Raw genomic sequence first — 17604 nt, 5'->3', positions numbered from 1 at the left:
TGTTGTCCATGCTCATTGCATTATATTTCAAACCATTTGCCCAAGCAATAAGGGATTCTTTGATTAGGGGCTATTCCTGGGGCTCCTACTGAATTAAAGCTATCCCTTTATACTGACAATTGCAGGCTATAAAATGAATGTAGATAAGACCCAGACAGTGTCAGTTAATTAACCTCTTGAGAGGACCTTTTACAAGCTTATCCATTTAATAAATTAAAATATTTGGGTATCTGTCCATTTAATAAATTAAAATATTTTGGTATCTGGGTAGTAGTAGATGCACCAAGAGATACAATCAGTATGACCTGTAAGGCACTAGTGATGAAAATGGATGACCACCTAATGAGATTGAAAGGGATACCCCTTGATTTTGACACCAAGTTACAGTCCCTAAAGTGGTTTATACTTCTATACTTCCTCTGTTACTTTACAACAATCAATCACTTTCACCCTCTTCTAGGTCTGTTTTTTCTAAACTTCCATAAAAAAATTAGGGAATTTATTTAGGAAAAGCAACACCTATGAATTTCTTGGGATAAAATAGAGTTGCCTCCCTTGCTTGGGGCAGTTTCCATTCCCCAGTTTGATTTATATTGGAGTGCAGTCACCTTATCTATTGTGGCTAGAATACATATGGCAACTTTTCATCTATACAGAAAAATATGGTTCTAGAAAAGATCCATTTGACATAACACCTGGACTGGTTGGGATTATTTATGAGCAGAAATCAGGTCCAAGGCTTACCAGAAAGCTTTTATGAAGTGAGGTAAGATGTCTTGAAAATTGTTACTTTTGTCTGATATTAGAGAGATTTTACTACTCATAAGGTATGTCTTGAATGTGAAACTGAGACAAATTAGTTATTGGGAGTGGCTAAGGAGACTACTTTCTGAGAATATGGTATCAGCATACACATAAGGGGCAGATTTTAGACTGGCAGGAGGCAAAAGATAAATATAACTTCCCTCAAGGACTTTACTTGAATTATCTAGGCTTAATCTCTAAGCTAAAATCATAAAACTGGTTTAAGAAACTGGGATTGACAAACTATGATTTAATTAAACAAAAAGGAACAATTGCGTCACCAGACACAGATAACCTCTCGACCTCCTTGGCACAACAACATGAGCAACAAGCAGCAAGACGACTAAAGGAATAAAAAAAACTTGTCTTTATTATAAATGCCACATACAGTCCACATTTACGTCATTAAATTGGATGAAGTCTGTTCATTTAATGATGAAAACGTGGACTGTATGTGGCGTTCATAATAAAGACAAGTTTTTTTATTCCTTTAGTCATCTTGCTGCTTGTTGCTTGTGTGTTGTTGTGCCAAGGAGTCCGAAATGATTTAGTTAAACCTCCAAACTGTATAGGGCACTGATAATATCTAAACAATCCTTTTTCTCTTCTCCATCTCATCCTTTTTTCATACTTTCTACCTCTTTCTACTCTGTCTCTTTCTTCAATCCCACTCTGTCTTCTGACCAATACTCAGTTGCAGACCAAAACCCAGATCGTAACAGGATGCTACTCCTTTGCCATTTTATGCCAGTATTGTGAAATATGCTCACTGAAAACCAAAGTATAAGATAATGAAGCTCTTCTGCAGTTTTGTGTAAATTGTGAAATGTACTCATGCTCTTTTTTACACTCAGAAGAGTGCATTGTGTCCATGCCTTATTGTACAATTTGCTTTTTTCTACCATTTATATGGAGAATTTGTCATAACTGTATAACTCTTTTACACTGTGTATAAACTTATACAAAATGTGTTTTTTTATTTTTACTATGTGTAAACTTTGTATATTTTTCTTTTTTAGTAGCTTAACTCTCAAAGTGAATTTCTTGTCATCCATGCCTTGAACACATAATAAGCCAGTTAGATCAGAGACTCAGTCATGATCTCTTTGTATAGTCTATTGTCCACCGTTCATCAGTACCTCATGATGAAAAACAGAAGGCAACAAGATTTCATATTAAAAGGTTTGGGCTTGAAGTAATGATGAATGACCCATATCAGTCATCCAGGTGGAGCTTCTGACTTCAGCACTTCTATCCTTCTGACCCCCCTGTCTCATCTCAGTCAGTGTGATGCATTGACATGATGACCTAACTTGACTACTTCCTGCTTGAAACTACTGTACCAGTCAGAATGAAACAACAAGTATCCGGCTGTTCTACACTTGACACACAGTAAAATGTCAGTGTATGTGTCCTCCTTTGCCCTACTTACAAGGAAGAAAAAAAGCAACAAATACCTTTTTGGCAATGATGAAGTCAGCTACCCTCTAAGCCCCAGGGAGGATGGCATAGGTATCTAACTCTGTAGTACTGGGTTGTTCAACTGTAGTACAGTATAGGCATACCTCTTAGCCTCTTAGCATAAGACATCTGGACGAAGCCAAAAATAATGGAGAAAAAGAGGCCCACAAATATAGACATATTTTATATATTGCTGTTATAAGCTTAAAAGGTTACTTAAATAACAGATGCTGTGTTAGCATGCATTTTCTGAAGGACATGAAGTCTGAAACTCAAAGGTCTGACATTATTTAGTGGCTTCAACCTTAGTGGTTTATCGAAAAAAAACACAATTTTTATGAGGAACAGACCAAAAATAAGAGGCAAAAATCTGGACAGTTGTGAGGTATGAGTCCTGAGGTTGGGAATGGTCTTAACTTCATGTTGTTGTTGTATTTCGGCTTTTTCCGGTTAGGGGTCACCACAGCGGAACTCTGGTCCGCTAATGATTGGCAGTAGATTTTCATGGTGCCGAGTTACCAGCTCAACACCCATCCTTCAACGAAGGCACGCCCATTCACGCATGTCTTTTGGAACACCACTCGACCTGCGGGGAGGACATGCAGACTCCACAGAGAAGGCACTCCCCACACACTAGCTGAGAACTGAACGGGAGAACCTCTTGCTGTGAGGCAACAACGCTACCGCTGCACCACCGTGGAATGGTCATAATCTGCAAAATTTAGCTTTGGGATATTGAAGAACACGTCTAATTATTCAATGGAAAAGAATACTAATATCTGTGCCAGTTTGCACACATGAATTGTACACCAGCCTCGCTTGGACAAAAAGAAACAAAATATGGCTGATTTTTTTTTTTTTTTTTTTGTTAATGGATTCAGTTATCAATACTGCATTGCCACAGCTACTCACAAAAAATCTCTAACCACTGTAATAATAAAGCACCCCTGTAAGGTTTTCCCCAGTGATATATATCACAGCAGAACCCCAGTAGCTCCACCCAGCTGCAAATGGCTTAACTGGTCTACTACCTATAGCAACATATGCACATATACAGGCCAAAATTATTCATGCATGGGGCCTAATTAGATAACTGGATGTTTAATAACTGCCACCAAACATGTTGCTCCTGAAATTGATTAATTTATGTTTAACCAAAGCATTCCTTCCTGAATCATAGCATACCACTTTGGTGATACCTGACCACAAGGGTAACCCCACTATGATCCTGGCTTGTGGTAATTATAGGCCCCTTAGCCTTATGAACCTGATCTGCAAAGCTATAGAACATATCATTACTGATCTCATCAAATATGATATCAAAAATCTTATTAGGCTAGACATTCAACTGTTCAGCTTTTACACAATGACATTTTGACTACTAAATGTATTAAACTTTTTCAAAGGAGTCACACAGTCTGCTGATAGTGGTCATGCTGTTCATACAGCATATCTTGATCTGGCCAAAGCATTTGGCACCATACCGCATTTGGACATTGTACGCAAGCAAAATGCTTTAAATATCAATCATTATGTGTTAAGATGGCTAGCAATGTGTCAAAGAGACAGAACCCACATAGCGCATGTGTGAGTTGCCTCAACTGAAAGCATTAAGGAACCAACTGAATCCCTGAGGGTTCTCTTCTATGGCCCCTCCTTTTCAGCATTTACTTGTCTGATTTGAAAACTGAGAACCAGTACCTGTGGTGAACTATTTTGGAAAATGAGCATAAACTATTTATTACTGTCAAGACCCCCCCCCCCCAAAAAAAACAGCCTTCTGAACAGACTTACCCTAGTTAATACCAAATGTACTGAAAATTGCCTTAAAGTAAACACAAAAGAAGTGTAATATCATTTTGTTAGGCAAACCCTCCCTACCAACAACCTACAGTATAGCTATACTCCACTACTAAATGAAAATGCTGTCATGGACCTGGGTACCTGGATTGAGAGATCCATTTCCTTCAGTCATTGTGTGGCAACTGCAGTCAGACAATCCTTCTACATAGCACAACTAATAAATCAGGTTATATTATCCAGATCTAAAAATGTTATCATTCCCTTATATTCAGCACTTATTAGGCCAATTCTAATCTACAATTCTCTCTTTTGAATATCCTTATTCATCACATGAAACAACTAGAGAAGTCCCAGATGTTCCTGACTAAGAATATTTCTGGCTTAAGGACTCAGAAGAGACGTTAGAAGTTCTATTCCTTTATTCAGTATCCTATAGATTCTTAAGGGCCGATTTATGCTTTGCTTACCATATAATTAGAGACCCTGTTGACCTTGATCTCCTATAGCTGAACAAGTCTAACAATTTAGCAAAAACCAGAATTAGATAAAAGGAGATACATGGAGAAAAATGTATTATGCAGTACCTTCCTCTTCTCTGGTATAAGCTGCCCCTGCAGAATATGCAGTGAAACACATTATCATCCTTCAAAAGGACCTGGATGAATGGCTGAATACCCTCAAATTTAGCACAGGGTTATAGCCTAACCATCCTTGAGAAAGTGGAGATGCAGCCTGACAGTGGTTATTGGCAAGCTGAGACTAAACTACCTTGTAACGCCTATAAATCATATTAATATGACAAAGTGGTCACAATATTATTCTAAATCAGGTTTCAAACAGAACACTCTGATATGTGGTCACATGATTCCCTTACCTTATAAAGCATTTAAACAGTAACAATGCAGCCACAATTTTACATGCATTTATAATATTATATTGCTTTTCTGGAACAGACTTTCATGTAGTAATGCATGCATTATGTATTACACATATAACATAATGGAGCATTTCACTAAATTAAATTGCTAAATTTTGCAAATAAAATGGATAAAGGCAATTTTGAATGAGCTATGGTAAAATATATCTAATGGTGTTTCTGTGGTTAATAACGTATAGAGAGATAAAAATAAATGGTTAAGCGCTTTTCATCTTAATTTAGAATACTTCTTCAGACCTACAACAGTAGCACAAGTGCTCACTTTAATACAGACCACATGGTGGTTTCAAAAAACATTATCCAATGGTATTGCATAAGTAATTAAGTAATTAAGCTTGGACACATAACATCAGCAACAAGTCAAATACAAAAACAGCAAATGTGAAAACCTGTAAAGAACAAAAATGTATAGCTGCTTTTATGCACAAATAAAGACACATTAAATCACTGCATTTAGGTGGTCAGAATATAACTCTTAAAATATGTGATAAAAAATGACGAAAAAACTATGGAAAATATATATATAAATGTAAATGTTTATATACACATTGTTATGAGTTACAAGAGCGCTCCAAGTGGACTAAAAGAACGCTGCACTCAAAATAAAATAAAATAAAACAAAACAGAATAAGAGACTGCAATTTCAACTTTAACCAGTGTTGATCGACTCAACTGTAATGCTTTCACAAATCATCAACAAGGGTGAAGCAAGCTTAGATGTAAGATGAGACATATTTTTAAAAGATTTAAAACATGAAGCGAAAAACCTGCATTCTTTTACTCAACTACAAATAGAGCTGTTTAAAAGACTTAGTTAGACAAAAGACTTGTCTAGCTAATTAGGCTCTTTAATTTCAGAATACAAGCAATGGAAGTGACTTCATTCAAACCTGGGGGGGTTATAAGAGTTGAGACGCAGTTGCCAAATCAACTCCTGTCTTTCCAAAATTAGATGATAAGGACCCCCCTTTTAGATTAACAGTAACCTGACAAATCACTCTAAAGTGAAAGTGGTGTGTTGGATGTTCAGCACAATGCCTTGCCAGTGCGTTAGAAGGTGACTTTTTCTAATATGGTATGTGTGCTCATAAATCCTCTCTCTTAGTTTTCTGTCCGTCTTACCAACATAATATGCTGGACAGGCTACACAACTAGCCACGTAGACAACGGATTTAGAGTTACTGTTAAATCTACCCTTAGTTTTTACCTTAAAGGAACTTGCTGTGAATTCTCTCCCTGTTGCTATATATCTGCAATAGTTACAGTTTTCACATTTAAATGTACCACCAGATCTATTACAGGTCTGGGGTTCCATTTCTAAGATCTGTTTCAAGTTCCTGTTCTTCCTGTAAATAAAAGATGGTGAATTACCCAACTTCTCCAACACATCTGGTTCCATCATGAAGATGCTCCAGTTTCTTTTAAATATAACCGTAATTGCTTTGACTTCCAAACAAAATGAGGTGACAAAACTACTTGAAATCTTTCTAGTGGCTACACCTACTGTTCGTGTACAATCATGATTTGTATTAGTGGTTACTTCCAAATTCACATCCTCTTCTGAGGTGACTGACCTGATAGTAGGTCTAAGAAGTGGTTTATAAAACCCTTCTCTCCTTTTGTTTACTTCATTTACTAAATCAAGGACCAATGTGTCTGGGTAACCTCTCTTTAGAAACATAACTTTAAGTGTCTCACATTCTTCAAGGAAAGTCAGTTCATCAGTCACCATCCTTGCTGCACAGACAAGTTGTCCTTTAAGTACAGATCTGTTCTGATGTATAGGATGGCAACTTGTGTAGTGAAGCATGGTGTTAGAATATGTGGGTTTACGGTAGATCCTGGCAACATAGCACTGTTCTATGTTATTTTTTAACTCAATGTCTAAATATGTAATGGGATTCTCATAATATGTCTGGGTGAACTTGAAAAAACTGGTGCTGCTGTTAAGATGTTGCACAAAACTATGGGCTTCGGATACAGTACCCTTAAACAGTATAAAAATGTCATTCAAAAATCTTGTGTACATCTTTATTCTGTCAGACCACTCATTATCCGAAAGAATGTTTTTATGTTTCCAGCTAGCCAGCACCAAGTTAGCATAGCTCCCCCCACATGGTGAACCTATAGCCACACCAATTTGTTGTTTGTAAATTGTGTTGTTGAACATTACAAAGTTGTTAGTCAGAATAACTTCCATGATTTCTTGAAATAATCTAATTTCTCTACTGTTGGCCCCATGCACTAATAGTCTCTCGACTACCCCCTCAATACCTTCCTCATGGGGACTAGAGAAATATAAGTCAACCACGTCTACTGTTAAGAACGTTAAAGATTCATCATATTCAATGTTGTTAATGGACGTTAGAAATGCCCATGAGTCTCTGCAAACTTGTTCTTCTTTTTCGACATACTTCTTCAAGATAGAATCAATGTACTTCGCACTTGTGTATGTGATAGACCCCCGGGAGTTGACTAAGGCCGTCATGGGTGGATTTTGTTGGTCTTTGTGCAATTTCAGCAACCCAAATAATGTTGGTATTTTAGGGCTAGGTGTAGACAAGTAATTGAATATGTCCATGTCTATCATACCTTCGATGAATAAATCATTTAAGAAACAATGAACATTTTTATAGGCCCCATTCATCTCATTGACACTGGATTCAGCATAAATACCACTTTCCAAGACCAAACGCATTGTTGAATTGTAATCACTTAAATTCATAACTACTAGTCCACCTCCCTTGTCTGGTTTTAAAAAAACAGATAGGAAGACTTTTGGTTAAACAAAGGATATCCCTCTCTCCAGCATCCATGTTTAGTGTACCAACACTATTCTTGTTGTATCTTTGCAAGTGCCTAAGGTCAAACTCACATAAATGTTCAAAAACACCCAACAATGGGTGCATTGGTGGGTTGAAGGTACTGGACACTCTCAGGCTGTTGTTAACAGAACTGTTCTCACCAAACATGAAGTTTAAATTGAGTTTACGGGTGAAAAGTTTTAGATCAATTAATGTATCAGGAAGTTTAAAGTGGTAATCTGGAACAAAAGTTAGACCCCTGTTAAAAACTTCGCAAAACCTAGGGTCAATGTCATAGTCAGAGAAGTTGTAAATTTTAAAATCAACTTTTCGATTAAACAGAATAGTAGGTTTAATAGTTATTTGTTCCACTTGGTTACCTACTTCTTAGCTCCTTTCGCCCTCATGATGTACTGGGGTCGATGGTTTTGGCCATTGTTGGAAAAAGAAGAATGGTTATATACGTTGTTTGAATCATCACTTTGAGCCCTATTACATTGACTCTGAGCAGAGTTGTAGTTCCCTTCACTTACTTCATCAGTAGGGACAGTGTTACTTTGTTGGTTAGAGAAATGTTCTGTTACACACTAATTAAAGTTTGTAACTTGAGCCCCTCTCTCCTGACTTCTTAAAGACTCTCCTGATTGATCTGAAAAATTCCTAGACTGAGTTTTGGAGGTTTAGGGTAAGCAACACCGTTCTTATAGTCATTAATATCTTGCTTTAGTTTTTTAAGCTTTATTTCCGTGTTTTTCAATATCTGTTGTTCGATACAGCTGAACACCCTTTTGTATTCAAACTGATATCTCAGGAAATCTGGGTGTTCCTTGATTTCCATATCTAAGCTTGTTGCCAAACAATCAATAGTAGAGCTGTAATGTTTGGACATTAAACCCATTAATTCTAGACCATGCTTATCAAATAAATTAGTAAGGTCATTGAAAAAAGGTGTAACTGCTTCCAACCCCGACGGCTATTGCCACAAGCGAAGACCTTTTGCCACAACACTTTCCTTCCTACATTCTTCAAAGTAATGTTTCTCCAGTTGAAGCTTTGTAGCCTTTAATGATTTTTTATCAAAGCCTCTTAAAAGAGACACCAGTGGTGTGTTACCTCCAGCTGGTCGCACCCGTATATTATTTTGCACTTCTATATTGAAAGATGGTCTCTCATTTAACCAGCTACTGACATCTGGGAGCCCAATAAGCCTTGAGGATAAATTGTTCGATCCACCACTGTAACCTGCACCAAGTTGTACTGAAGCCAAATGACTTCCCCTTACACCTCCTTCACTCCTTTTGCCAATTCAGCTCAATCCATTTGTTTCACCGTTAAGTGTTGACTACTTGTCTCTGCAAGAATTGTCTCTGCAAGCATTAGGAGTTTCACGTAGTAAAGAAGAACTTCCTTCTTGTTCAGGTCTTAGATAGAGGTTGTTAGGAAGAGCATCAAAATCAGCTGACAGCTCATCGAGCCTTTTGTTCAAGGCAGCTAAGATAACAGTCAAGTTGCTGACATCCGATGCGTTATCGAGTGTAATGGTGTTCTGCTCATCTGACTGCTCAGGAAAGTTGGAGACAGTGCCAGTGGCCATAGACAAACAAACTGTGTAATTCAAACAAACAAATCCAAACTGCAACTCAGAAAACAAACGAAGGCTCAAGGACACAAAGTCTCCAAAGCAAAAAAAAGTAAAAACAGGTTTATTACTTTGCAACTAAACAGTATGATACAAAAATAAATGGTTAATGATTGTACACAAACAGTAGGTGTAGCCACTAGAAAGATTTCAAGTAGTTTTGTCATCTCATTTTGTTTGGAAGTCAAAGCTATTGAGGTTAATTTAAAAGAAACTGGAGCATCTTCATGATGGAACCAGACGTGTTGGAGAAGTTGGGTAATTCACCATCTTTTATTTACAGGAAGAACAAGAACTTGAAACAGATCTTAGAAATGGAACCCCAGACCTATAGTAGATCTGGTAGTACATTTAAATGTGAAAACTGTAACTACTGCAGATATATAGCAACAGGGACAGAATTCACAGCAGGTTCCTTTAAGGTAAAAACTAAGGGTGGATTTAATTGTAACTCTAAATCCGTTGTCTACCTGGCTAGTTGTGTAGCCTGTCCAGCATATTATGTTGGTAAGACGGACAGAAAACTAAGAGAGGATTTATAAGGACACATACCATATTAGAAAAAAAGTCACCTTCTAATGCATTGGCAAGGCATTGTGCTGAACACCCAACACACCACTTTCACTTTAGAGTGATTTGTCAGGTTACTGTTAATCTAAAAGGGGGTCCTTATCATCTAATTTTGAAAAGACAGGAGTTGATTTGGCAACTGCGTCTCAACTCTTATAACCCCCCAGATTTGAATGAAGTCACTTCCATTGCCTGTATTGTGAAATTAAAGAGCCTAATGCGCTAGGCAAGTGTTTTGTCTAACTAAGTCTTTTAAACAGCTCTATTTGTAGTTGAGTAAAAGAATGCAGGTTTTTCGCTTCATGTTTTAAATCTTTTAAAAATATGTCTCATCTTACATCTAAGCTTGCTTCACCCTTGTTGGTGATTTGTGAAAGTATTACAGTTGAGTCAGTCAACACTGGTTAAAGTTGAAATTGCAGTGTCTTATTCTATTCTATTTTATTTTATTTTATTTTGAGTGCAGCGTTCTTTTAGTTCACTTGGAGCATTCTTGTAACTTATAACAATGTGTATATAAACATGTACATTTATATATATATTTTCCATAGTTTTTTCATCATTTTTATCACATATTTTAAGATTTCCACTCTGTACACCTAAATGCAGTGATTTAATGTGTCTTTATTTGTGCACAAAAGCAGCTATATATTTTTGTTCTTTACAGGTTTTCACAGTTGCTGTTTTTGTATTTGACTTGTTGCTGATGTCATGCGTCCAAGATTAATTACTTAATTACTTATGCAATACCATTGGTTAATGTTTTTTGAAACCACCATGTGGTCTGTATTAAAGTGAGCACTTGTGCTACTGTTGTAGGTCTGAAGAAGTCTTCTAAATTAAGACGAAAAGCGCTTAACCGTTTATTTTTGTATCATACTGTTTAGTTGCAAAGTAATAAACCTGTTTTTACTTTTTTTCGCTTTGGAGACTTTGTGTCCTTGAGCCTTCGTTTGTTTCCTGAGTTGCAGTTTGGATTTGTTTGTTTGGATTACACAGTTTGTTTGTCTATGGCCACTGGCAATGTCTCCAACTATCTTGAGTAGTCAGATGAGCAGAACGCCGTTACACTCGATAACGCATCGGATGTCAGCAACTTGACTCTTATTTTAGCTGCCTTGAACAAAAGGCTCGATGAGCTGTCAGCTCATTTTGATGCTCTTCCTAACAACCTCTATCTAAGACCTGAACAGGAAGGAGGTTCTTCTTTACTACGTGAAACTCCTAATGCTTGCAGAGACAATTCTTGCAGAGACAAGCAGTCAACGTTTAACGGTGAAACAAGTGGATTGAGCAGAACTGGCAAAGGGAGTGAAGGAGGTGTAAGGGGAAGTCATTTGGCTTCAGTACAACTTGGTGCAGGTTACAGTGGTGGATCGAACAATTTATCCTTGGGGCTTATTGGGCTCCCAGATGTCAGTAGCTGGTTAAATGAGAGACCATCTTTCAATATAGAAGTGCAAAATAATATAGGGGAGTGACCGGCTGGAGATAACACACCACTGGTGTCTCTTTTAAGAGACTTTGATAAAAAATCATTAAAGGCTAAAAAGCTTCAACTGGAGATATGCTATTTTGAAGAACGTAGGAAGGAAAGTGTTGTGCCAAAAGGTCTTCGCTCGTGGCAATACTCGTCGGGGTTGGAAGCAGGTACACCTTTTTTCAACGACCTTACCAATTTATTTGAAAAGTATGGTCTAGAATTAATGTGTTTAATGTCCAAACATTACAGCTCTACTATTGATTGTTTGGCAACAGATATTTCAAGCTTAGATAAGGAAATCAAGGAACACCCAGATTTTCTGAGATATCAGTTTGAATACAAAAGGTTGTTCAGCTGTATCGAACAACAGATATTGAAAAACACTGAAATCAAGCTTAAAAAAATAAAGAGAGATATTAATGACTATAAGATCAGTGTTGCTTACCCTAAACCGCCCCCATCCCAGTCTAGGAATTTTTCAGATCAATCAGGAGAGGCTTTAAGAAGTCAGGAGAGAGGGGCTGAGGTTACAAACTTTAATCAGTGTGTAACAGAACATTTCTCTAACCAACAAAGTAACACTGTCCCTATTGATGAAGTAAGGGAAGTGAACTACAACTCTTCCCAGAGTCAAGGTAATAGGGCTGAAAGTGGTGTTTCAAACAACGTATATGACCAACCTTCTTTTTCCCACAACGGCCCAAACTATCGACCCAAGTACAACACGAGGGCGAAAGGAGCCAAGAAGTAGGTAACCAAGTGGAATAAATAACTATTAAACCTACCATTCTGTTTAATAGAAAAAGTGATTTTAAAATTTACCACTTCTCCGATTATGACATTGACCCTAGGCTTTGAGAAGTTTTAGCAAGGGTCTAACTTTTGTTCCAGATTACCACTTTAGACTTCCTGATACATTAATAGATCTAAAACTTTTCACCCGTAAACTCAATTTAAACTTGATGTTGTGTAAATGAGAGGGAGGGTAGAGGAATGGTGAGGATGCAGGGAGTAGAGTTGGTAAAGGTGGACGAGTTTAAGTACTTGGGATCAACAGTTCAGAGTAATGGTGAATGTGGAAGAGAGGTGAAGAAGAGAGTACAGGCAGGGTGGAATCGGTGGAGAAGAGTGTCAGGAGTGATTTGTGACAGACGGGTACCAGTAACAGTGAAAGGGAAGGTCTACAAGAGGGTAATGAGACCAGCTATGTTATATGGGTTGGAGACAGTGGCATTGACAAAAAGGCAGGAGTCAGAGCTGGATGTGGCAGAGTTAAAGATGTTAAGATTTGTACTTGGTGTGACTAGGATGGATAGGATTAGGAATCAGTATATTAGAGGGTCAGCTCATGTTGGACAGTTTGGAGACAAAGCAAGAGAGGCGAGATTGCGTTGGTTTGGACATGTGCTGAGAAGGGATGATTGGTATATTGGGAAAAAGATGCTAAGGATGGAGCTGCCAGGTAAGAGGCAAAGAGGAAGGCCTAAGATAAGGTTTATGGATGTGGTGAGAGAGGACATGCAGGCGGTTGGTGTGACAGAGCAAGATGCAGAGGATAGGAAGAAATGGAAAGAGATGATCTGCTGTGGCGACCCCTAATGGGAAAAGCCAAAAGATGATGATGATGATGATGTTTGTTGAGAACAGTTCTGTTAACAACAGCCTGAGAGTGTCCAGTACCTTCAACCCACCAATGCACCCATTGTTGGGTGTTTTTGAACATTTATGTGAGTTTGACCTTAGGCACTTACAAAGATACAACAAGAATAGTGTTGGTAAACTAAACATGGATGCTGGAGAGAGGGATATCCTGAGTTTAACCAAAAGTCTTCCTATCACTTTTTTAAAACCAGACAAGGGAGGTGGACTAGTAGTTATGAATTTAAGTGACTACAATTCAAGAATGCGTCTGGTCTTGGAAAGTGGTATTTATGCTGAATCCAGGTCAATGAGATGAATGGTGCCTATAAAAAGGTTAATTGTTTCTTAAATGATTTATTCATCGAAGGTATGATAGACATGGACATATTCAATTACTTGTCTACACCTAGCCCTAAAATACCAACATTATTTGGGTTGCCAAAATTGCACAAAGACCAACAAAATCCACCCATGAGGGCCTTGGTCAACTCCCGGGGGTCTATCACATACGCAAGTGCGAAGTACATTGATTCTATCTTGAAGAAGTATGTCGAAAAAGAAGAACAAGTTTGCAGAGACTCATGGGCATTTCTGACATCCATTAACAACATTGAATATTATAGCAATAACCCACGCCTGGGTGTGGGTAATGCTGGATTTACCCACGGTTGGCGTGGTTTGGTCCCGGTGGCCGAGACCAAACAAAGACAACCATGGGTAAATCCAGCATTACCACACCCAGAATGAGTTATTATATTAATGACATTATTTAAGAAAAGAAATAATTACTTTTCTTAAATAATGGCATTATAATCTCTTTGCTGCCCTTCCGCAGCTGTCTGGTGTTCATGACAGTTCTGATGTACTGCGCGTACGCAGTACATCAGAGTTGTGGGCAAAAGCAACGGAGAATGCAAGATCTCCGTTGCTTTTTACTAATCTCACTATGTTAAATGGGTTTAACATAGCGAGACAGCTTTAAAATAAGCAACGGAGATCTCCGTTGCTTTTTAAAGCTGTCTCGCTATGTTAAACTCATTTAACATAGCGAGACAGGTTTAAAAAGCAACGGAGATCGCAAGATCTCCGTTGCTTTACTGTGTCGCTATGTTAAAGGAGTTTAACATAGCGAGACAGCTAAAAAGCATACGGAGATCTCCGTTGCTTTTTAAATCTGTGTCGCTATGTTAAACTCTTTTAACATAGCGAGACAATGTTTATACTAACGGAAAAGTCCGGGCGACTGGACCTTTTTCCGTTAGTATATTGAGGGATTTACAACGGGCACGCTGGTTGGGCTGGCCAATCAGCGTGCACGTTTTAGAGTAGGCATTGTATAATATGAATCTTTAATGTTCTTAACAGTAGACGTGGTTGACTTATATTTCTCTATTCCCCATGAGGAAGGTATTGAGGGAGTAGTCGAGAGACTATTAGTGCATGGGGCCAACAGTAGAGAAATTAGGTTATTTCAAGAAATCATGGAAGTTATTCTGACTAACAACTTTGTAATGTTCAACAACACAATTTACAAACAACAAATTGGTGTGGCTATAGGTTCACCATGTGGGGGGACCTATGCTAACTTGGTGCTGGCTAGCTGGAAACATAAAAACATTCTTTCGGATAATGAGTGGTCTGACAGAATAAAGATGTACACAAGATTTTTGGATGACATTTTTATACTGTTTAAGGGTACTGTATCTGAAGCCCAGAGTTTTGTGCAACATCTTAACAGCAGCACCAGTTTTTTCAAGTTCACCCACACATATTATGAGAATCCCATTACATATTTAGACATTGAGTTAAAAAAGAACATAGAACAGCACTATGTTGCCAGGATCTACCGTAAACCCACATATTCTAACACCATGCTTCACTACACAAGTTGCCATCCTATACATCAGAACAGATCTGTACTTAAAGGACAACTTGTCTGTGCAGCAAAGATGGTGACTGATGAAGTGACTTTCCTTGAAGAATGTGAGACACTTAAAGTTATGTTTCTAAAGAGAGGTTACCCAGCCAAGTGGTCCTTGATTTAGTAAATGAAGTCATAAACAAAAGGAGAGAAGGGTTTTATAAACCACTTCTTAGACCTACTATCAGGTCAGTCACCTCAGAAGAGGATGTGAATTTGGAAGTAACCAATAATACAAATCATGATTGTACACAAACAGTAGGTGTAGCCACTAGAAAGATTTCAAGTAGTTTTGTCACCTCATTTTGTTTGGAAGTCAAAGCAATTGATGTTATATTTAAAAGAAACTGGAGCATCTTCATGATGGAACCAGACGTGTTGGAGAAGTTGTGTAATTCACCATCTTTTATTTACAGGAAGAACAGGAACTTGAAACAGATCTTAGAAATGGAACCCCAGACCTGTAGTAGATCTGGTGGTACATTTAAATGTGAAAACTGTAACTATTGCAGTTATATAGCAATAGGAACAGAATTCATAGCAGGTTCCTTTAGGGTAAAAACTAAGGGTAGATTTAACGGTAACTCTAAATCCGTTGTCTACCTGGCTAGTTGTGTGGCCTGTCCAGCATATTATGTTGGTAAGACGGACAGAAAACTAAGCGAGAGGATTTATGAGCAAAAATACCATATTAGAAAAAGTCACCTTCTAACGCATTGGCAAGGCATTGTGCTGAACACCCAACACACCACTTTCACTTTAGAGTGATTTGTCAGGTTACTGTTAATCTAAAAAGGGGTCCTTATCATCTAATTTTGAAAAGACAGGAGTTGATTTGGCAACTGCGTCTCAACTCTTATAACCCCCCGGGTTTGAATGAAGTCACTTCCATTGCCTGTATTCTGAAATTAAAGAGCCTAATGCGCTAGACAAGTCTTTTGTCTAACTAAGTCTTTTAAACAGCTCTATTTGTAGTTGAGTAAAAGAATGCAGGTTTTTCGCTTCAAGATTTTAAATCTTTTAAAAATATGTCTCATCTTACATCTAAGCTTGCTTCACCCTTGTTGGTGATTTGTGAAAGCATTACAGTGGAGTCAATCAACACTGGTTAAAGTTGAAATTGCAGTCTCTTATTCTATTTTATTTTATTTTATTTTATTTTGAGTGCAGCGTTCTTTTAGTCCACTTGGAGTGCTTTGTAACTCATAATAATGTGTATATAAACATTTACATTTATATTTATATTTTCCATAGTTTTTTCATCATTTGTTATCACATATTTTAAGAGTTACACTATGTCCACCTAAATGCAGTGATTTAATTTGTCTTTATTTGTGCACAAAAGCAGCTATACATTTTTGTTCTTTACAGGTTTTCACAGTTGCTGTTTTTGTATTTGACTTGTTGCTGATGTTATGTGTCCAAGCTTAATTACTTAATTACTTATGCAATACCATTGGTTAATGTTTTTTGAAACCACCATGTGGTCTGTATTAAAGTGAGCACTTGTGCTGCTGTTGTAGGTCTGAAGAAGTCTTCTAAATTAAGACAAAAAGCACTTAACCGTTTATTTTTGTATCATACTGTTTAGTTGCAAAGTGATAAACCTGTTTTTACTTTTTTTCGCTTTGGAGACTTTGTGTCCTTGAGCTTTAGTTTGTTTCCTGAGCAATGTATAGACAGAAACAGAATTACTGAAACACACACAGATGAACAAACATACATACTCTCCCAAACGTTTGCCTAAAGATACCCTCTATCCTCAGGTGAAGCCTGAGTACTTTGTATGTCCTACTTCATTACTTAATTAAAACCATTCCTGAGATTATATTTAAGTACCTGAGAAAAGCCCATTCTCTCTTAGTTTTGTTATAGGAAGCATTAGGCAAATCAACATTGATTAAACTTCACAATATCAAGGTTTCAGGAATGTCACTCAGTTTCATTAAACTCATGTACAGTAATGCAAAAACATAACTATTTCATGTTTAATAAATATTTGCTCTTTCTTGTACAGAAATGTAAATTGTTACCATAGAGTTTAAATTTTATTTAAAATAGCAAATTTGAATGTGACTCTTTTTATGTTTTAGATGCTTCAATCAAACAATCTGAGTGTTACTGCTGCGATGGAGACGCTCGTAAATGTAACTTTTAGTGACAAGACCAATGTAACAACAGCTGCAAATATTGGTGCTATAGTTAAAGTATTTGATCTACTTACTAAAACTTCTGTGAAAAATGTCAGTGAACCAACAATGAAGGTAAGAATCAGATGTATTAGTGATATTGTAGAATCGCAACCTAAAAATGAAACATTTTTAAATGCCTTAACATCTGAGACTGTTTTTGTTGTTTTCTGCTCATATAACATTGCTGTTTACAGATTTCAGAATGGGTTAAATTGCACCCCAAGCTACAGCTTTTTAAACTTAGTATCATACAGAATATTCTTTAAGTTTACGAAGATGTAGTAATTTGGAACATTTTTGGCTGCTTTAGGTAGTATTTTATCTAGGCTTCAGTGGAATAATTATGAAT

At 37.3% G+C, this 17604-nt stretch overlaps 1 protein-coding gene across 1 annotated transcript in view; it reads left to right on the top strand.

Moving 5' to 3' along the window:
* LOC122794941 (adhesion G-protein coupled receptor F1-like) overlaps nt 1-17604 on the top strand; it is a 767993-nt gene that overhangs the window by 134418 nt on the left and 615971 nt on the right. Inside the window, exon 6 of the mRNA XM_044063536.1 lies at nt 17157-17327. Within this exon, the coding sequence (XP_043919471.1) occupies nt 17157-17327 (171 nt within the window). The remainder of the gene's footprint in view (nt 1-17156; nt 17328-17604) is intronic.

Source organism: Protopterus annectens, chromosome 2.part1, assembly GCF_019279795.1.
Source record: "Protopterus annectens isolate FY-2018-M chromosome 2.part1, PAN1.0, whole genome shotgun sequence".
Lineage (NCBI taxonomy): Eukaryota > Metazoa > Chordata > Ceratodontiformes > Protopteridae > Protopterus > Protopterus annectens.
The sequence above is the reverse complement of the archived record's forward strand: the minus strand, read 5'-3'. Positions and strand labels throughout refer to the sequence as shown.